The sequence below is a fragment of the Taeniopygia guttata genome, chromosome 7 (assembly GCF_048771995.1).
Source record: "Taeniopygia guttata chromosome 7, bTaeGut7.mat, whole genome shotgun sequence".
Taxonomy (NCBI): domain Eukaryota; kingdom Metazoa; phylum Chordata; class Aves; order Passeriformes; family Estrildidae; genus Taeniopygia; species Taeniopygia guttata.
Window position 1 is genome coordinate 5,603,209 of NC_133032.1, and position 23,415 is coordinate 5,626,623.

General features: G+C 38.5%; 1 protein-coding gene across 16 annotated transcripts in view; it reads right to left on the reverse strand.

Moving 5' to 3' along the window:
- Positions 1-23,415, reverse strand: part of KALRN (kalirin RhoGEF kinase) — a 467,424-nt gene that overhangs the window by 266,799 nt on the left and 177,210 nt on the right. For all 16 annotated transcript variants that reach the window (XM_030277125.4, XM_030277127.4, XM_030277129.4 and 13 more), the window contains 2 exons: positions 8,008-8,200; positions 3,860-4,372 (listed from right to left, as the gene is read on the reverse strand). In XM_030277125.4, coding sequence (XP_030132985.4) covers positions 3,860-4,372; positions 8,008-8,200 — 706 coding nt within the window. The remainder of the gene's footprint in view (positions 1-3,859; positions 4,373-8,007; positions 8,201-23,415) is intronic.

Below are 23,415 nucleotides of genomic sequence, written 5' to 3' on the forward strand. Positions count from 1 at the left end.
TTACATGGGGCTGATGGTTTTAACTGTAAGCCTGCTACTTCACTGCTCCTTGAAGACTAGATGTGGCCTGTGGTTTGCCACTAGATTTCCTACAAAGCTGGCCTGATCCAAATAAAATGTTTCTCCCACCGCAAGCTTCCAATGAAATTCACTCGTGGCATTTTCTAACTCCATGTTTTGGAGTTCTCCTTTGTGTAGTGGACTGCGTGGGAAGTCAGGAAGCAGAAGGGGAGGTGAGGACAGAGAGAACAAGCCAAGCCCCCTCTGCCTCCTGTTGGGGCTGACCCCCACAGTGTTAGAGCAGCTCCTCGCTCTGCTGTGAGCAGCTTCCAGTGCAGACCCTCAGCTCAGTCCAGCTGGTGACTGTATTGTTTATACTTAACATGGACAACGCTGATTACATCATGATAGATGGTTTTCATTCACATCCATGTTGGGGTAGTAAAATTGGTGTGGAACTAACACAGAATAATGTGGAAATTCCTACAAAAGTCAAATTGGGTGCCAGTTACAAATGATTTCCAGAAAAGCTGGAAAGTACAGAGTGTAAGTATAATTTTTGTCTTTTTTTGGTATTTATTCAAGTGTAAAACATGTGGACTCTTGCCTGAATTCTTCTCCCTATCCAGATTTCCACCAACCAATTATCATTTCACAGATAGTTCTAATACTTGGATGTACATTGATTGTCGGGTTTTCGTTTCAAACAATATTCAATTTAGATTGGGACACATTTTTTAATGTTACTGGTGACTAAAAATATTTTTCCTGTTACCCAGTAAAACACAGTGAAGCCTCAGTTCTAGTTTCAAAATTATATATATCTGTACATACGTATTTCTCCATTAGCTGGTGAGGAATAAATTTGTTGAACAGTGAGGGTCAGGGCTTCGCCAGCAGCTGAAATGTGTTATTTATCAGCAGATCATTACAGTCAGCACTGCACAGCATGTGAACTTCCTCACACCCCTCTGCCAAAGCTCCCCACATGGCTGACCTGCCTGCTGACTTGAGCTTCAAGGAGCTTCCAGTCTCCATCTGGAGATTCAATCTCACTGCACTGCTTGTGCCTATGTGATAGCCCCACTTTTCCTTTCCCTTGGCCCCAGTACAGGAAAGTAAAACCCTAAAGGCCTGAATGGGGACAAAGTTTCTCTGCAGAAAGTCCTGCTCTCTCTCACTGATTCAAGTGGGAGAAGCCCAGGCTGTGACTGCCACCCCCTCTGTTTATTTTGGCAATAATATGAGTTGTTCAACACAAAACTGTACAGACTTCTGTAAGTTGTAATGCCTGTAATTTAAATATTTTGTGTGTCCAGGCAGTGACTGCCATTTCTAAATGTTCTAATGCAGGGGATCTCTAGGAGGAAGAAAAGTGAATTTATTTGCTTTTAAAATCTGGGGTACTGTAATACCAAAGTGTTCAAAAATTAATCTTCCTTAAAATACTGTGTTTTAGTCCTTGCGTCCCTTTTTTTTCTCCTCTCTATCCCATTTTTAAGAACTTAAGGCAATGAGGACACTTGAAAGCTTTGAAATCAGAGATGTCCAGAAAATTAATGTCCTTGTCTGTTTTCTTCTTATTAGAACAAGGTTGCTGAAATATCATCTAATGACTATAGAGAGATATTTTAAAAGACCCTGAAACTTTGTTTATGTTCAGAATTTAATGTTGGAGTTTGAGCTTTCACAGGCTAGTAGAGTTGTCATTTGATTAGAACTAAATTACATGTCCAGGTTATACAAAAAGAGCTGTGTCTCTCTCCAGGAGATGAAGAGTAACTGGGCTCTGCTACCATACCTGAGTAGAATGCAACTGAGAAAATGGAGGTACCAGGGAACTCTAAAATTCAATACACAGACACATTGGTGGCTATTTCTACAGTGGAGCCACTCAGACTGGATTTAGCTCTGGTCATTTTATGAAACAAGTAATTTCCAGTCTGAGGTGATCAGACTACCTCAAGGAGACCTGAGAAAGGCAGCTACAGAGGAAAAGCACATCCATGTTTTACATCAGTCTACATGAGTGAAATGTGATGTTAAAGGGTCTGAAATCCTTCCGGGAAGAATTTGAGGGACTCAGAAACTGAGAAGATTAAAAGCACAGATTTGGGAATATAAAACAAGAACATATTTTATATTCTTTAACAAAATGTAGAAGAAAAGGCAAGCAGAGCCTAAGCAGGGAGAAACTGACTGTATGTTTCATTAATGTGAGGCAGATGAAGAAGAGAAGAGCAGAATCTTGGTTTTGTCAAACTGGAATTGCTCAAGACAGACAGCGTTACAAAGGCAGAAATCACATTCTCATTGCTTCTTTCTTCATCTCAAAAGTTTTTTGTATTTGTTGACTTGCCTAGACCTTACACATATCAATCTCAGAATATCACTTGCAAAGAGCTTTGCTGTCACATTGCCTAGACTTATATCACACGATCCTTTCATGCCTGTGCAGGCGATGGAAAGGAAATTCCTTGGAGACCTCCTTCAATGACACAGAACAGTTCCTGACAACAAGGACTTCTCAAACAGTGAGTTGATCTGAGAGCCTTTCAGCTTTTAACATTATTAACTATAATACATACTACCTAAATAATAATAATTCACTAATAATATTAATGAATAATAATAAAAAATAATTATAAAATTATATTAATAAGCAGTGGTCATCTGAATAATCCCAAAGAAACTGAAAATCTAAAGTGATGCACTGACTGAAGTACAGCCACTGCTGGGAAGGACAAATGAGTGGCCTCCTTATAGCATATGACACAGAAGAACAAGGGAGAATGCTGCTATAGTAGCATTTGGAATTAAAACTCTGCTCATTGAGTGATGCTGCAGTGACTGTTATTTTAGAGGAACTCATCTGAATTCGAGGTTTTTCCAACAGGAGGATTGATTATTCAATGATGGAGCTTTTTCAGTCCTAGCAAGTCTTAGAAATATTTAGTAAATGCATTGAAAACCAATATCAAGTGTCTTGTTCTGCACTACTGAAGATTAAGTTTGTTTCAACAATGTGCTTCTCGGTGATATCATACGATAACACTAACTAGTTTAAAAAATTGATTTAAAAAAAAAAAAAAAATCATGCTCATGAGATCCTCCTGCTCATGGGTCTGCTTTTCTTCTGCAACTCCTCCTGGGTCTGTCCAGGCAGACACATTAGTGAAACAACTGGATAATACATTAAGTAGAGAAGATTCAGAGATTGGTGCTTTTGATGGATATACAGACTAGATAAACATGAGTCTGAGAGTTCAGTACGTTCCACGGAGAATACCCCACCTCTGTGGCCTGGAATTTTTAATGTGCCAACAAAGACTTCCCACAAGATCACCTAACAAGGCGCCAAGCACTTCTGCATTAAGAAAGCCAAGGCTTTAGCGCTACACAGTCTTCTAAAGTAAATTTCCTGAAACCCATACTTGAAATTTTCCATATATTCCAAGAAGTGCAAACCATAATCATAGTGAATCAAACCCCAAAAACATTCTTCTTTCGGCGCTATGACAAGTAGATAAATATATTCTTAAGCTTAGTAAAAGAAGCTTGAAAAAAAAAGTCAGATTCTTGTGCTAATGTCTACCAAATATACTTATTATATGACAGAAAAGTAGATTAACTTTCACCATAAGCAGCACAGAAAAATTACTCTTGGATATTACTATGCCTGCTACATCCAACAGTTAGCTTGGTGAACTTGGTTTACGTGTCACATGAGGTGTATCTGCTGGCAACATGAAATTTACACTTGTGATGAACACCTCCTGTTACCACTTACAGATAAAATGGTCACCCTTGCAAAAGAGTCTTGTTGAAAGCATGAAAAAAAGAAGACATTACTCCCTACCTTCTCTGCATCTTGCTCAAAAAGCCGGAGTTGAAAGCACTGGTCCAGTTTCAACTTTCGGACATGCCACATCTGATGCAAGTGTTGCCGGGTAGAATGCAGCTTGTCCAAAAGGCTGGTGATCTTTGGCACAAGACTTTGAAAATCTGCACTTCCAGGAATGCAGTTCCTACCAGAAAAACCATCACTGGATCTTATGCATTGTAATAACCTCTGGCCCTCACGATCCAGTTCTTCCACAGGAGCTTTAATCACTTTTTTCTTAAGCTGTGTGTGCTCATCAATCAGCCTTCTTGAGCCCTCAACATCAACTGGAAACTCCTTCCTAGCCAACATTTCCTGGAGATCCTCCAGCCTCGATAATAAATGGATGGCACTGTTGAAAAATTCTTCCAAGGAGACACGCAGCTCTATCCATTCATCGTGGTTGTAATCCAAGGACCCTTCAAACTCATCTGTCAGTTGAGAAGGATCCACAAGCTTTGCCAGGCCTTCCACAGAAACCATACTTGTCTAAGGAAGGGAAAAGGACAGCATTTAAATCAGGGACCATCCAATCAGAATTAACAGCACAAACCATAAACAGCATAATGTGAGTATTTTCCTCATCAATACACAACTGAAGGAACATTGCAAAGGATGTCAAGAACTGTGTTTAATTTTAATATATTAATTAGACAGAACCATTTGCTTCTATTGGCATTTATTTATTTATTTACATATTAAAAGATGTTGACTGGATATTTACTGGAATAATGCCTACCTTTTTCATCTGGCCTAGCTATCAAAAACATGTAGTAAAAATGTTTCTGTCACAGATTTCCTCAGCCCAGTTGGACACTGAAGACTCCTTATTGCAGCTTTTGGATATCTGGACCTGGTTGTTCACTGGATGGGTGCATGGCATTACAGGCACTCTGCTACTTGTGCTACACCCCAGCTAGCAGCTACACAGAAGCAAAAGTTTCAGGTATATGACCTAAAGCAGGTATTGCAAATTGCCTTGACAGCTGGTTTTCTTATTCCAAATTATTCCAGTTGGCTTTTTGCCACTCTTTCATATTAGCAATTTCTAATGTAATTAAGCTAAAATCAATGTGAAAGTGAAATGTCATTGAAGTATTAACAACTAGAATTTATTGCCAATAGAAAGTACTGCTCACGAATCATACACAATCAATGAGAAATGGTTTTAATTCATTCAGACTCAGTAACTGGTGACATAGAAAAACACTGGGTGTTTCAAAATTACAGTTTAAGGACACAGCATCTGATAGCTTTTCCCATTTGTTTTAGACAAAATACTTCTTTCTGAAATTATGAGCATCGCGTTTCATATGTAACTAGAGATTTTCAGTGCTCTCATGTTAACACCCAAGCTGGCAGCCCTTAAAGGCTTGTCTCTTCATCAGTGACTGCACATCTATCCCCTAAAGATGAGGCCTCTAAAGAATGTCAGAGCTTGTGCTCTTCAGGAATGGAGGCACTCAATAATCACAGCACTCTCGTAGAAGTCATCTACAAAGAAAAACACCTAAAATCCTGATCATATTTCTAAATTATATCCAAAATAGTAGGCTAACCACTAGTTAAAGGTTAACAATGGGCTTTTTCTTCCAATCTGTATCCATCCAAAAGTATCAGGCATTCTGCAATGTATTAAAATCGAGTTTGTATTGAACTTAAGCTCAGGAGAAAGATTATTTTAAAATGTTCTTGCAATATTCCTTGCTTTGAGGGAAAGGGAAGGCAGAGGGAGGAGCAAACAAACATTGGGAAGATAAGTATGTCGCTTCAGAGCATTTTCAAATTTTTAAACCTCCTGATCTGGACACTGAGACCTTGAAGATAATTCAGTTTAGAGTTTAACTGCCTGTCAGGGAAATACTTTTCTTCATGGCTAACACTTGGACATCCCCCTGCAGTCTGTCAAGCTAATGGAAACATTGCTCTAATCATGCACAGAGTCTGACATTATAGACAATATAAAGGCTTTTATTTTCTCAAATTTGGCAGAAATTTTCTTTATTCAGGTTTGATTTTTTTACATAGTTCTTTAAACTCTAATGAAAACAGTTTTAGTGAGGCAGGTAGGTGCTTACTGTTTCCTAGGCATTGTTCGTCCTTCTTTTTGAAATCAATTTAAAAAGTGCTGCCCACCATTTAGTCAGTTTCAACAGGAGAAAGAAAATAGTCTTGAAGGCACCTCTGAATTAATGCTAAATAAGCTGCCTGGTCCATTCCTCAAAGTGACAGGAAACTTTGGAATCCACATACATCAACCAAACACTTTTCTTTCTCTTTCTGGCTGAAGATCTGTGTACATGTTTCATTCTGGACTGTGACATAGAAACACTGTGCCCAAACCTCACCCCCCAAAATTCAGCTCATCAGTGTCCACTAAGGGTCCCACAGTGCCCTGGCACACACATAATGCTTCCATTAAGCTCAAAAGAGAAAGCTGGCCTTAAAAGAATCTTTTCATTAGAAGATCCTTGATTGTGGTGTGTATATTGCAGGGTGGACCGCAGCTTAGGAAATCTTTGTTTGAATCATGGAATTGAAGGACTCAAACCATTCTATGATTCTGAGTGTCTGCAGGTGGTCCAATACACAGTGAAAGCACTGACTCTCCTCCTCCAGGCCAAAAATTTGTGAACCATTGGACACCCATGTGAACAGCCCTGCAGACAACTAAGGCTCAAAGGCCCTGATAAAACACACAAAATGAAAATACCCTTAATGCATTCCAGCATATACAGCAAACGAATCCAGAGCTTTTTAAACAATACAAACTCAGAGCTGTAAACACGAAGCATAACTTGGTCACAGTTTACTCTTTACTATCATCTCAACAACTCCATATAATAAAAATATGTCAAGCCTCCAGAAGGTATTTATTAATTTTAAAACCAAAAATATGTTCTAGAAATATACAATATTTAAACTGTTACTTTATCTGTCCTCAAAGGTACTGAGAAGTGTAAAGACTTATTTAATGAAAGCAAAATTTATGAGTTGACTGGATTTTGTGAAACAGGGGTGAAAATTTACAAGCACTTAAAATGTGATAATAATGTAAAATTGTGTTAATGAGTAATACCAATCTAATTCCCTGTAGCAATTCAAGGGTCCTTGTAAGAACAGGTTGAAAATAAGGACACATTTATATCACACTGAGTTCAACAAAAATATATACTTAAATACAGTCTTCCACTGCAGTAAATGTTAAGAGCCGTTGCCAAATACCCTTCTGCATTCCAGAGATGCAAAGTCTCTGTGTCTCTCTGAATTAATGGATTGGTAAAGCAGCAAACAATATAAGTGTTTCTCAGTGAATTATTAAAAAACAACACAATGACTAACTGATGGCATGGCATGATTTATGCATGAGCACTTTATGCACCTGAATTTCGGCTTCTTTTTGGGCAAGAAGCTGAAATTCACAGAAAACTGAAGTGCTACAGAGAACACAGCTGGTTTGTCTTCATTAACAACAAAGTTAGTAAACTTCCCCTTAATTATGCAGTTGTTATACTGGTTACTTCTCAAAGGATATGCCTTATCATTCACACATGTTGTTTATGCTATCCCTGAACTGTAAATCTCAATGAAATGAAAGAGGCAAAAATTTAGCAAATATCTTTTATTAAAAAAAAAAAGTCACTAGTGGAAGTTGGGTAGAGCTAAACTAACAAATTCATACATTTGCATCTAGAAAACTGTGTCTTTAGTATTTCGACAGATTTGGTGTTGTGGTTTTTTGGGTTTTTTCCCTATGAGAAACAAAGGGAAAATTTAATGCAACATCACCAAAAATAAATACCACAAAAAAAGCCCACCAAAAACAAACAAACAAAAAACAAAACAAAAAACCAAAACAAAAAACAAACCCCCAAAACCCCCACAAACAAACAAACAAACAAAACCCCAAAAAAAAACCTCTCAGCAAAATGGACTATGCAAACCTTTGGGGTGAAACATGCAGCTCATTTCACCAGTGTGCTCAGAAAACAACCAGATGCCAGGGCATCAGCCCACTCCTGCCCTCAGATGTAATTTTTGCTTTCAATCACAGGGGGTTTTTACCTGAAGGAAAGTTCTTATCAGACAGAATTCTTTACAATTCATTCCCACATGGCTCTCACCTCAAAGATGAACTTGGAACTGCCGAAGTTTGTTTTCTGCTTCTGCCAAAAATTATCAGGTTTTATAATCAGGGCAACATGAATCTCAGCAGGAAAGGCTTCTTGAAGGGTTTTTAGGAGAGGCTTGATCAAATCCCATTTGGATCCCCGCATATCGATAATAACAGTGAATCCTCGTTTGCAAACATCTTCACTGCAAAAATAAAAGCACATCATGATAATTAATATTGTGGGCAGCCACAGTGAGATTTGGCTTTTGTTGCTGGTGTTTGGTGCTTCAGAGCAAAGCAAGGAATGATTAACATAAAAGATAGGAGATAGTACAGTATAAAGGCTATAAGAAAGGTCATATTAAAATGAATATAATGTAATTTACATGAAATGCAAGTGTCTAGATTACAGTTTAAACTCTAATTTTCCAAACACGTGTAATTCAAATATGCATTAAAGAACATACATACTTTCACGCAATTGGAAACAGAATCAAATACATCTGTATAGAATCTTTTTATGTGTACATACAATGGATTCTGCTTTCAACATATTGAAGCCAAAGTCAGCAAGCAGGGCCTTAGCATTACTGGCCACTTTTAAATTTGGGTGCCTTCATTTTTAGAGGTCCCTTTAAAAAGTTTAACTTCCAGAAAAGTGTCATGTCCAGAAAAATGCCTTGTAATTACTCCCTGTCAGGAAGGCCCTTGTGGCTCAGCATGTGCACAGTTATCACTGGGGCCCTTTTCCCTCACGATTGATCTTCCAAATGCTTCAGGACCTTTTTCAATCTGCAGTCAGACTTTTCCCCCAGCCCGGGCTCCTCCCTTCTCAAAAGTCCAAGGCAGTTATCTGGCCTGGTTACTGGCAATGTGTGGGGCCCAACAACACCACAGCATTCCCTTGCAAACACATCTCTTCTTTTTCCTCAGAAGGAAAGAGGAGAAAGAATAAAGGGACAATTCAAGTCAAGTCTGTGCAGCTTTCAGCATAATTTTTCAAGGGACATAGTAGTAGTAATCCTCAGAAAAAGAGGTATGGGTACAATGTAGAAATTGTAAAACTGTTTGGACTCCAAAGAAATATTCCCAGTGCACAAACACACGGGGGGATTTTCACTGCACTCTACCTCTTTAACATCTTAAAACACTCTTTCTGCTAATAAGAACCATCTCCTAGCTATTTAGCAGAAAACAACTCTGTAAAGCTTATAACTAGGTTTCTGGGCTGGAACAAGGACAGAAGTATACTTCAGAGGAGGCACATTAGATGGATGTTTGGATATTGAGAGTTTGCTAACTTGAACAGTCTCAGCATAGTGCCAGACAGGAGCATTCAGAGACAACAAGCTTGGTCCTCTGCCTTAACATTACTGGCACATCCAGAGAACACTGCATACAACAGTCAGTGCAAAGAAAAACTAGGGAGACCAGGCACTTCCACACACTGTCAGGAATATAGATATTTTTATTCTCCTTTTACCTAGTGCTGAAAGGTCAGACATCTGATCCTTTAATAACTAATGCCAAAAAAAAGGCTGTAAGAGAAGCTTTGTTGGGGGTGCTACAACCTCTTGCCTTTGGGAACAAGAGTTGAGACGAGGAAGCAAATCAGAAAGCAATGAAAGGTAAGCTGGCAGAAAGGGGTTTGTGTTTTGTGTTATTTTTCTTGCAAAGCTTTAGAGAATCCTTCAGAAACTTCTGCCAAATCACTGATCCCTGTTATCCTGAACACACTTTTCCAAGGATTTCTTCAAACACTTGACAAAGAGATGCAGGAACCATCGGGACACATGGAGAGCCCCAAGAGAGGACAAACAACAGGTAAGTGCAATCTGTCTTTTCTGATACAAATAAATAAATAAATACAGCACCACCATCCATGGCAACCACAGCAAGGCACAGACAGTATTAGCTTCATTCCAGCTCCCCTCACCACTGCCAACCTGCCAGCTTACCTAATCTGATGTAAAACAATAAATTAATACTTACTGATAAAACCTGTTTCAGTAAGCAGAACAGGAATGCCCTAGAAGACTGAAGTCTTTTGTTTATGAACTTGAAGTCTTAGACAAAAACAGGTGCAAAATCAAACCCTGCCTCTATCTGTATAGTGAAGGCAGTGTGATACCTTGGCTCCCTTGATTATATACCACTATGACTAGAAATTCAGCCTGCATTAAAACAGATATTCCAGGTAGGGAACCAAGAAATGTAAATATGGGCTGAAGTCTGTCTGCTGTTTGCAGCCTTTCCAGGCCTGTGAGGTGCAGAGAAGCAGTGCAGGGAGCAGGCAGTACTGCCACCCACTCCCATCAGCACATGATGCCGAAGTGTGCGTGTGTAAAAAAATCTCCAAAACACCCCAAACTCCTACTGTCCTGGCTCTGGAGACTCCACAGCAGGTTTTCAGTAGAAGAAGAAATGGCAAGAATTCCTCAGCTTTTTCTGGTGGACACAGGAGAATAGTCAGTGATCCTGAGGACCAGGCTGGGAATTCTTTCTGATTCTTTCCCTGGAATAAGCAGTTACTCACTACCAGCACTATCCACAATCCTTGTAAACTAGACCAAATTTCCAACAAGCTTAGTGCATTTTCAAGTATGTAACCAATGGGAAAGAGGAAGGGAAGGGGAGGAAAGGAAGAAGAATAATCACAGAATTCTTATGTTCAAAATACACCAAGATGTAATCACTCTTACACCAATAATACAAAACTCCCAACAATGCTCTTTATTATAAAGACAATTTCCCTACTTCATTCATCACATAGGCATGTAAACTCCTGTATGAAATATAAAACTGCAGAGGTGCAATTATAGTGCAGGAGACATATAAATGGATGGTATTTATCATTTTGAGAAAATCTAACTCTACTTCAAGAGTGCTGGCAACATTCTAGCAGAAGTAATTCTGCTTGCAATTTCTTTCTTTAAAGTTATGAATGGAACTAACCTGTAACAAGATCTGTGAGTCTTTAGTCTCATCTACACAATTTGATTCCCCTAGTGATAACTCCACCTTGTTCTGACTTTTTGCAGAAAATTAGCGCCTAATTTCTTAACCTCCTTGTCAAAAGCTATTATTAACCAGTGTAAACTGTTGCAAGACAGAAAGCTGCCTGCTCATTTCTACTTTCAGATGCAGAGCTTACTGCAGAGAGGGTGCCTTTGAGAGCACTTACCCTGCACAAACAGGTAGCAGATACTAATCAGGTACTAATATCTCAAAGAAAGAAGAGTGAGATAAGAAAACAGTTTAGAGTAGAACCTCTTCACGATAGGGACCATCTGCCCTGCTGTGTTTGTTTAAGGAGCCTGCCTTGCTGGAGGTTTTCATCTACCTATATTCATACTACAGTATTCAGCTGCCTGGAATAAATTCCAATAAATTACTTCTCAGGAAACCATAAATGCTAATCCAGGGAATTAATAATAATGAGTAATAATGGTCTGCAAAACCAAAACTGAACACGGATGTGAAAGCACAAAAGGCTAACATAATTGTGGGGACACCTCACAGGCAATTTATTAAAAAAAAAAAAAAAAAAAAGGCAGGTGAAATATCCAAATATTTCCAGCTATTGGCAGCATCCTAAAAAAGTTGGCCTAGACATAATGAAGCTCTGATAAACTCTGGTGAGGCAATCTGGGACAATCTGTCTTCTCTGACAGCCAGTCATTTTTCCTCAGTTACCTCAGCATGGATTGAGGAAATGATGTGAGGTTCCTTTTGAATAGACTAGCCATGCTTATTAACTTTATTGCTTAAAAGCAACAACTCAGACCCTTCCCAATTTAGCAATTGATCGGGAAAAGCATCAGTAGCAATCAAGCTTCCTCCACATTTTCCAAGCAAGACATGTCTTATTCCTGGCTCCCAAGATGATACATCAATACACTTATCTATTACTCACAAGTAACCACTTTAGCATGGCAATTAATGTTGATTGTGGTGCTTCATTTTTCCGGTATTGATATTTGACCAGAAACTGGAAAAAACACTCAAATCAAGGTATTTGAACAATCCATCAGACTTTTGGTTGTGCTCATCTGGACTAAATTTGCAATGGTGAGCAGAAATTATTTGATAGTTAATAAGTCATTTCAGTTGCTCCACTGCTTTTAAGCAAAGACAAAGACCATCTTCTAAATCTAATAAAAATACCCAAGAATATTTGTGAAAATAATACTTATTATCTGGATTTTAAAAAGGCCATACAATTGAAACTCAGAAGCAGATGTGATAGTTTTGTAAAAATAAATGCCTCTATTTTGGTTTCTAGGGTATTTTCATAAGGTTATTTTCTCAAATTTCCTCTTTAATTCAGGCACGCTCTAAATTGTATTTTCTTTGGCAAGAGTTGGCTCGCTGGGTACCAAATGAATTTAAGGACTTCATGCTTTCTGATTAATCTTTCAGATACCTATTGATTATGTGTATTTTTCACTCTTATGGTTTGGCCAAAGCTTCTGGCATTTGGAAGCTTCAGTACTTGATTAGCTGAAATAACGTAATATCTCCATTCCCATTTTGCAGTCATGAGCTAATGATGAAGCAGCACATTTAGCATTCCAGTTGGACCACTAAAAGCCCAGATCTGACATGTCCAGCATTTCATTCTAATATGATTTGTTAACAGGGAGAGCAAGGTCTCTTTTAAGGCAGGTCAGCATAACCTTGTCAGGAGACACTGTCAGAATAACAAGTAGCTCTTCAGGCATCAATACATAGGAGCAAAATCTGCAGGAAACTAATTATTTTTGAGATCACCCTTCCTTTGATAAATGTGGCTCTAGTCAGCCAATTGGTTCACAAGCTGAGGGTGGAAAAGGGGGAAGGAGAGGAGAAAAACAGGTATGTAAAAGCTTCCAAGCACAAACTGTTATCCCAAAGGCCTCATTTCATATGAGAACTTACTAACTCTGCTGCCTAGCTTCCATATCAAAATGCACCAAGGATCACTTCAGTGATTTATGTGTTAATATTTTTGATTAATTGCAAATTTTTATTCATTTTGTGTGTGGTTTATTTGCTCAACTTGGAAATAAAACTAGACAGACGGGTTTATAATCAGCATCACTTACAGACTTTCATACTTTGGTTTCACATCAGCATGTTGAGCCTGAAGTTCACCTTGTCAATAGAAACGGTCAGTACCTGTATTCATAATTTACTTTCCAGTACATTTAAAGGACCAGATAAAGCAATTTTTACTAGACCTGTTTGCCAAGCACTCCTGAACCAGCATTATTTATTAAAAGACTTTGTTCTATTTAATACTTCTCAGTAAATTGTACCTTGCTTATTATCCCAGTTAAGAAATGTGTTTCTGTGCTGTCAGTCTGAGCTGTCACCCACATCCCCAGTGACAGTGGCTGCTCTGCAGGATGAGACAGATGTCTTTTCAAAGATCCTGGGACACTTGTGACTCCTAATCCTCACATTTCCCTCTGTGCTGCTATATCAAACACCAGGGGAAGAACTTAGTGATGCAAAACCCAAGAGCACCATTACTCTGGAGTAACGAAGCACAGCAAGCTCCCACCAGAGAACTTCAGCTACCTAAAAGACTGTAGGTGGACAATCGTCATCCTAGATTTTCCTTCTTACATTTTTGAACTTGGTTTCACAATGCTTTTTTGCAATTAGAGAAGAAACAGCCACCCAGACTCCACTTCCAATTAATCCTTTCTTCCTTACTGTGACCTAAATTTGTTTTTTCTCTTTTAGCACTGGAAAGGAATCACTCATGGCCACTTTTCTTTTTTAAAAAGAGAGAGAGAAAGAAAGAAATCAAAGCCAGTTTCACAGTGGCTGGAGCTGGACATAAAGCAGCGATCTAGAGAAATTTCAGTGACATGTTGTAAAAAGACTTGGAGCCAGTGAGGTACAGGCAAAGACAAACCTCATGTCTCTGGTTTTCAGCTACTGCTCTTAGGGGACATGAAGTGTTTCTGTGAATGGCACAAGAATGCAGATGTGTGGGCTGCACAACATCCACATTCAACTCCTGCCTCTGGCCCCAAGACAACAGGAAGGGAACAGAAAGGCAGAAATTTCCCATATACTGCAGCAGGAGCTAACTGGTGCCAGATGGGTTCTCCTGATATTCTCAAGCAAGTAACCCATTTTGGTATTCAATTTTTACATCTAAGAAAAGTGTCTCTGAACTGAAAGAAATTCTGTTGTAAAATGATGTAAGGCAGGAGGAACAGACACCAGCTAGGTGTAAAAAAGCTTTTTTCAATATGTAGCCATGATTCCATGAGGGCTTGGAGATCATTCTGAGAGGTGCAGGTCCCATTGACATCTCTGTCAAGGTTCAGCAGGGCTCTGTTGAGCTTTCTTCTACCCAGGTAAAAATCCTGATCTGCATTGTTACAACCCAGACCAGAATTGGGACCCAAAGCTCTGCAGGCATTCAGCCTCCTATTTAATTGAGCAAATAAACACTATTTGAGAAGCTTCCTGTCTTCATTCAAATAGCAAAGATATAAAACACAGCTGTGGCCAAAAAAAAAGCATGATTGCAGCTGTTAGAGCCAAATCTGGAGGACAAATGCTATAATTTTTCACATTCCTGTTAAGTTTCTGCTGGTAAATGATGCCTTCATCTAAACCCATTTACCCTCTTCCCCTTTTGTTGCTGCATGTCTACTATATTTGGATCAATATCTGGCAGGTCTTCCTTGAAACAGCTGCTGAGATAAATATGAAATTAATCAGGGCTTTGTTTTTGTTAAAGCAGGGCTACATTTAAAGATTTGTTACTACAACAAAGAAATATTTGAACAGTAAGTACCATTCAACTCTCTTTTGTGCATTTAAAGTCTTGTATTTGAGATGATTTAGCAGAAACAAAACAAAAATGCTTTACCAAATGAAAATTATATGTTATTGGCATTTGCTAGAAAAAATAAATATTAGGGTTGTGTTGAAATAGAAACACACCATTCTTGAAACGGTTTGGATGAGCAGAGGCTATTGGAAGCAAGTTTGAAGATTCAAATCCATTGCATTCCAGAGGAGAAATAAATATATAAGGCTGTGCTAAGCACAGCCAAACTAGGAAGATTCAGAAAATAAATGGATCTTTCTGCCTGTACTATGAGTTTTTTTCACAGTTCAGGCAAGGAGACCATGAAGGTCGTTTCACATGCTGTTACTGTGAAGTTTAGTCTATGGTCAGCACTGCCAGATTTTCACATGAGGAAAAGGATACTTCATCTGGGCAACAAGTGTTTGGCCTCTCAGACACAGCTTCCTAATTTATCAGTTCACAACATCAGTGACTTAACAAGTGAGTGAATGGTGCAGGGTGAGCAGCTCCAGGAATTCCAGTCAGCGCCATAAAACAGTCACCCCAGAGTGGAAAGTCTCCAGCTTGCAAATACATACATTTCCTTGAAACATGTTGTGGAAGGCAGAGAAACCCATAGGGGAAAGACCTTTACAGCATAAAGAAGCCTGCAAACATGTTCAGCTCATGCAAAGAATGATTAATGTAGGTCTAGACAGTCAACAGCAGCACCTGGTAAAATCCAGTAATGTCCACAGGCAGACACCATGCCAAATTTCTTCCTGATGCAGGCAGGTATAACCACTCGGGGACCTGCACATTTCATCCAGAGCTCGACTGAGCTCAGAGATGACAAGAGGAAAAAAACCTCTTTGAAGACAGTAAAATCACTTTTTATGCACAGTACTGACATCTCTTGCAGTAAGCACCCATCAGTTCCCATAACCTGCTCCTGGCAGTGCAGGAGAGCAATGCACACCCAATTCAAAGAAAAACTAATTAAAATAAGGTACTAGGGAGAGAAGATGAGATGCTGCACATCAATTTAAAGTAAGATATTTAATGATGAGTGCAGGTTCTCATGAAAGTATTACTGAATTTAAAACTGAAAAAAAGGCTTTTATAGAAGCAAAATATTCTGGTTTACCTTTTCAGATGATTTTTTTCATTTTTTTCCTTTTTTTTTTTGATCAGTCTACTCAAAAAAGAAGAGGACAAAAACTTTGAATTTTATCAAAATATTTCTGACTGATATAACATTTTAGAGGTATGTTTGTGGGAAATTTCTAAACATTTTGGATTTTTCCTCACTTAAAAATTTGCATTTCAAAATAGCAAATTCTTCCACAACTATCTCAGCTTCTGCCCATTTTGCAGTGCAGATTTCAGCATGAGATTTGCTTTGCACTTTATGTCTTCTAAGCAAAAATGGCATAACTATTCCTTAAGACTTACAGGATTTTGGCCAGAATCCACAGACATAAGGGCAAACACTGGATTCCAGTGCATCTATTTGGAGGCACGGTTGAGTGCTCCATCCCAAAAACACTCCATGGTCCATGGGTCTGTTTTGATATAGTATGCGAATTTCAGTTCTCTTTAGAATTGCCCAATTAAAAAGCTGGTGTCTCTTTTTTCCCTGGGCTGGACAATGAGGACTGACCATGACTAATAAATGAGTGGTACTCTTTTTTTCTTTTTGAGCTCCACCCGTACACAAACAAAGCAGCTCTTTGTAGGCACAATGATTTACCTAAAATAATTCACTTATCAGATAGATGCTTCCTGCCATGCCAGGCTGGGTGAAGACAGCCTGTTGTACTACATCCAGAAGGACTTGCTCTGAAGATACAAAATCAATCTATGTTGTAAGATACACTTGCAAAATCAATTTTTGTGTATTCATTCATACAGCAGACTTTACTCATTCTTTAAAAAAACTACCATGATGGCATTGAGAGTGGAAAAAGTCCTTTTTACGGAGTCCTCAGGAGACAGGGGAAACTGATGAGCTCTTCCCAACACAGCTCCAAACCCTCTAGCTCACGTCCAATTTATTCTGAATCTGCCTCTTAAAAAGGCCAGGCCCTCCCACTGTGTCTAGCAAGAGGGGCTAAGCCAAGCCAATAAAGCCATTGGATGTGAGGTATCATCCCTTTTTACCTGTGGAGACATAAATGTGGGAGAGACCAAAATCATTGGAGCTGACTGAGCTAAAAGAGGTTGATAACTCAGTATTTCAAAGGTAGTAGAAGACCCAAAAGACACTGCTGACACCCAGAGTGAGAAAGCTGAATCGAAAAAGCTTCTGGAAAGCAAAATTGAAACCAATGGTCAAAACCCTGGCAATAAATGTGCAAACCCCAGGTGAGTCACTCTCTAAGCTATCATTCTCTGAGTGTCTTCCCAAGATCACTCGAGGTATTTGTCCAGCCTCAGATGCTCTCATCTTTGCAGGGGACTGAGCTCCTCAGGTGCCAGTGTGTGGTCTCATCAGGTTTACCATCCATCATGCCAGGCAGTGTCCCACACTGATAGGAACTCACACATTGATGCCACAGCAATGCAGTTTTAATGTTGCTTCCCTTACAATCCTGAACTTTCAGCATGAATGCAAATAATTTCAATTCTCCACCAGTACCTCTGCCTAGCAGTCACCAACAAGTGGAAAAACCAGAGGAACTCTTTTATCAGTTAAGCAGGTTCAGAGAAATGCTCTAAAGAGTAATTGCTCAATTTCAACTGCCTGCTCCCTTTTCCTTATTAGCTATATTGCTTCTCTATCAAAAGCATAATCAAACTTCACTGGCAAAGCCATCTACAAGTGCCACATGTGAATGATCATCAACCTATTCATCTCAGGAACTACATACCCCAGGTGGTGCTTTTCCTGCTGACAGACTTGAAAATTATATTGACAAATTAACATATGCCAGGTTAGTAATGATGAGAATCTGCTAGTCAGAGAACGTCCTTGTCAGCAAGCCCACAGTAATGAAAATCAGAGAGAGCAGATTCTTGAAGTAGGGATATTGGCCTAATACTGAGCCACTCATTTGGCCTGGAAGAGGCACATCAAACACACATCAGGGCATATCTGTTCCACCAGACTAATGGGTTTCCTACCTGTGAGTTAAACTAATGCCAGTGTTACATCCTTACAGAAATGGGCGCAATGCAGTGGTTTCTGTAGCAAGTTGAACAACCACAGCTACCGCTTCCCCACTCTGCTAGAAAAGAACTGACAAGAATCAACAGAATCCATTTCACAGCTGCTCTGCAAACCCCTAGCCTCACACTGGACACATCCCCCAGTTTAAGAAAAGCATATGGTATGTGAGTCCCTGATACTGAGATAACACAAATATATGTAGCTATTTTCCTTGCAATTATAGCTTCACAAGTTATGCATTTTTTACACCTGGTTGGAGCACTGTAATCCAAGGGATGAGATTGAGCCAGGTGAAACCTCACTGGGTTATTCACCCTCTTCTTGTGCATGATACCACACTTCTCTTTGTTGAAGCCACTGCATTCTTCCATTGAATAGATTATATTTACCCCATCTTCAGACACAGGGAAGATCCATAATTGCAGAAAAATTGCAAATAGTTGTGGACACCTAAGAGTTAATTTAAAAAAAGCTTAAGAGAGATCAGTTAATAATCTGTGTGCTTATTTATCCACACTGGGATATATTCTCTGTTACACATGCTGATTTTATATAGGAATCATGTATTGCTCTATACATCTGCTTATTTAATTGCACTGAATACACATGCTTTATTAAACTCATAAAGGAGCCCATTTATGGGTCTATGTGAAAGTAGACCCCTTCATATTGTATTTATAAGTTTGACAATAGAATTGCATTGACATAGAATATCCATTTAATTCAGAGGATTTAAAGTTGTCCTACAGACTTTTCTATTTTTTTGCCAGAATCAAAGCTTTTGGGTTTTTAAATTAGATTTCTAGCCCATCTGCTTGCAAAGATAGCCTTGACAATATAAACTAATGCACATTTGTCTTGCTGAGTCTCCAGCCAGTGGAAGAAACAATGAGACTGGAACCTGAACTTGCATTCTCCATCTTATTGGAGTACTAACTGAAAACCCAATTCTGGCAGCCTAAATACCAGAATTCTTAACTATTTCACTACTGCTAATTTTGCCACCAAAGCTGCAGATGCAATGTTTGTCAAAGCTATAAGTTATTCACAAAAGCTCTTGCCCATTTTGATGACCATGCTGCACAATTCAGGCTGTCAATTAGGACTGGGCAAGTGCCTGGACAAATAAACATGCCTGCAATTATAATCAAGGATTTTGCTCTCTTTGTATTCTGTAGAGTAAAAGCAGTTATCATAGCGTAATCAAACTAGTACTCAAAGCCTCTAGTGGAAAAAATTGCAAAAGCACAATTACTGGGGATTTGATGTAGAACCTACAGGAGCATTAGCTTAATGCATAATTTTAAGTGCTTTATAACATAAAACCAAGGAGAACAAGTTTAAACCTCTGTTGCTATAATAGGCTTGACAAACAGCAGAGAAAACAGCTCAAATACACTCAGACTTTTTCCTACCACTTGAAAACAAAAAGAATACTGCACTGGTCTCTTATTAGGGTGATGCTATACAAACTGCTAAAATCATCCACAAAACTACTAACTCAAAAAAAACCCCAACAATTCCTGAATCCAAATGTAAATAACGGTATCAACCTTCCTTGATATAAACTCCTCTAAAATAAATGTCAATGTGTGCTTATGTCCCTTAAGCATGCTCAGAGTGTTAGTACCTCAAAGAGGAGGTAAGATTGAATTTGGGTTTATGACAGTGGCTGCCACCTGAATTCTCACATTGTGGGGATGATGCGTGGATGCAGTTGTATCCCTACTGGGGTTTTTAAGGACAGCAATGTTCAGTGACCATGTTTCTTTAGTCCTATGGCCTGCCTGATAAAAATATCTTCCATCTGGTTCCTGTTTGTATGGTTGTGCCTCACAATAGAAGAAGCTTGATTAAGCAATTAAGATGGTGCATGAAGCACATGTTTGCACTTGCTGGATATGGATGGACACACGATCACACTTGACTGCTTTTCAGAAGGAGGATCACAGTACTTCAACAAGAATTAGTAAAAGGACACGGTAAGTAGAAGCCTGCAGGCCAGGCAGGCCTTTTACTGCTTTGGTTGACCTCTTGCATCAGTTTCCAATGTATTGTAGTAAATTAATGTGTTAGCCTGAAAAAGTATTGATATCCTCCTTTCATTTGGGACTAAGAGCAGACATGGTGAATGTATGTTTCCACCTTGATGATTTCCTTCTTATGCCCCTGGCAACTCATACAATGAATAAATATCGTTATTTTCTTTTAAGATGTACAAGACTTGTGGAAAAGTCTGAGAGCTTGGTAATGGCTGCCTAGAAAAATCCCCTCTAGTCTGTTGTCTTGAGATTCATTTGTTGCCTGATTCTGTTTGCAGAGCAAACAAGTTCATTTAGATTCTGTTGAAGTCAGCTGTAGCCTGGAAGAACCAACAGGGGAATCCTGTAATTTTCACAGGAGGCACACATCAAAGGTAGGAAGAACTAATGGTTTGATAAATCAATTGAGACTAACTCATAAAATTACCTCATATATTAATTTGCTTCCAACTACCTTAAAATCCACCCCAAAAAATCCTGTTACATCATCTGGTGATAATGATTTCTTTGATCTTCTCTCTGCGCTATCTGCCTAAAATAGTTCATCATTAGCTTTTAGAACTTGACCAAAATTTGAACCTATGTGATGTAGAAAAGAAAGTGTCCTAGCATTAGAAACATTCAACACTGCAAGAACAAACCCACATTATAAGAATGCTAAAATAACCTGTGTATCATCTTAAAATGTAACATCTTATGAAGCATTTTAAAGAGATTTTCCAAGAGTAACCTGGTGTCAAATAAAACAGGGTCTAATACTATGCTTTAGAGTATTTCACTCAGAAACAAAACTGGACCTTGACAAAGAACAAATAACACCCCAGAAGGTCTATGACAATTTCCTCTGAAAAGGAACTTATTTCTTGGCTAAGAGAACAAGAAATACAAAAAGGAAAGCAATGACACAAAAAGCTATCTGCCAAAAAAATGTTCACAGGTTTAGGAATTAGACTTTTAACAGAATCCCTAATTACACATTTGACTTCTGGCATCTTTTCAAGGCAGCATGAACACAGTTAAAGTTCTTTGTGCATTTGTATCCTTCCACAAAAAAAAAAAAAAAGAAAAAAAAAAAGAAAGGAAAAATATGCTTTCATTGTAAAAACAATTAAAAAGTCAGTTGCTTCTAAAAGAGCAATGTGAGCACAGTATTGACAAAATGGACTTCAGCTTCTGGAAATACTGACTTGTCACCAATTTCAAAAGCCCAGAAAAGGAGATCAAGACAGACTTGCATTGGTATTGTATCCAATACATTCATTTGTTTTTTATTGCTCAAAGTTTTGTACATTATTCACATTTCTGTTTTCATTTTCCAAGTGCTCCTGGGAATGTAAAAGATATATAATGAGGACAACTAGCATCTCATTTGCAAAGATGAACTTTTCTAAATCTATCGAAGTTAGAGCAGGTGGATTCTCAAATGGCCTATTTCTCAAAGGTATTGAGTGGATTTTACCTAACAAAAATTAATGCCTTCTTTATATAATTAGTAGTGCCCAACAAGTCACTGAGTAAGTGCTGCTGATGCTAATACACACAGATAGAATTTAACAGTCCCTGAAACTACTGTGGTGAACTGTCCTACAGAATTCATTCCCAAATGAAAATCCCAGGAAATCCTTTCAGCTGACCCTATTTTCATGTCACCTACAGTTTACAATCCAACACTGCAACATCATTAGGGTGGCTGTTCTGGAAAGTGAAGAGAAATTGAGATTTCCAGTAAGCCTGGCAAGTGAGGAATGATGTAACAGTTTAGGTTTGCCTTGCGAAGCGAGAAGAATAAAACCCTAAAAAACCTGCACATACTGCTTGTGTATTTGATTCCTAGTCTAACAGTTCGTTAAAGCAGAGCTCTCAGACATTTTTCTTATGGGTAAGATTTTTCAGTACTTTCCTATGTACCTGATTTTTAATTAGATTTTGGAATGGAATTGCAGCTCCTACCCACAAACCTCCAGTGGGGAGCAAAATCTTAACTAATCTGTGATCCCAGAAATGTTTGCTTCTCCAGATGCAGTTTCTGAACTAAATTACAAATGTTGTAGAAAGAGACAAACGCAGAAATAAGGGGACGTAACCACAAAATTGGATATGATTAATCAGTGTTGTAAGAGTTTAGTTCTGTCTTTAGAAAAAAAGCAAAAAAGAGGTCTTAAGGAAAAAGAATATCTTGCCTACTTGAATAATTCTTAGACTAACAGTTTATTAACAAGGAAGCTTTTCCAGCCATGCTTCCTATGTGTGAGATCACCCATTAGTTAATCAGACAAGTCACTGTTCTCCCCTAAATTCTTCTTCTACTCCCTAGAACTGCTGCATGGTGAAATGGTACATTTGATAACAAGAACAGTTTTCCATTTTCTAAGGTCAAGCAGCAACATAATACATGGCCAATTTCCTACAGAGTACTCCCAATTCAGGACTGGGAAAGGCAGCTTTAAGATCCTGATTCCCAAAAATTAGAGGTCACACTGTTAAAGAGATATGTACTCCTGCTGCATGCAGCATATCTATAATAAAACCAATTAGGATTTTCTGCCTTCAAGATATAAAATAAGTTAATATGGTTTAATATCAGTTAATATGGTTTAATATCAGTTTAATATGGTTTACCAAGCAAAAATAACTTTTAATTAGTAATTCTTTCAAACTAAACTTCAAAAAGTGGTATTTATTCAATCCTAAATGATGACACCCACAGCACAGGCATCTGGCTTGGCAGACCCTCAAATAAATAAGCAGACTATAAAACTTAACTTATCCTTCAAGTGAAAGTTTTCTAATTATACAGCATTAATATTGGAGACTGTAATTCTTCTGTATTCCTCTGTGAAACAGGGGAAAGGGACAGGAAAGGTCTATGAAAGCAGACTGATCTGGCTGGAGATGAACTGCTGCTATGATTTTTGGAGAAAGATGCAATTATTCTACAAAGCCCATGCTCTATTAAAATTTCTATTCAAGAACTTTAACCAAAAGAACCATTCAGCAAGGATGTCCCTTGTAAATACAGCATCAAGTTTACAGCAGGTTCCTACTTTCTCTTGTTTGCACAGTACTGTGGGCATGTTTAAGAGGTGGAAGATTTCCCTGAAAACAGTTGCAGGACAAGGGAAAGCTGTTTTGATGCTTTGCCTTCTTGGTGAAGTACCACAAAGAATCTTTCTGAAATATTACATCACTAGAAAATTCTCTAGAGACTAAGGTTTCTCTTTAAAGTTAGACATAAAATAAAGCCCTGTGTACACAGTCAGGGAAACAAATCCTCCCCTGTTAATGGCAGAAAAATACACTGTGGCACACGTTGCTGACCAGACAATGTCTGCCAAGCCAAAAGCATGTCTGAATTACACTTTGCTGCCTTTTTCTGGGACGAAAAGAGTCTAGAATAATTTC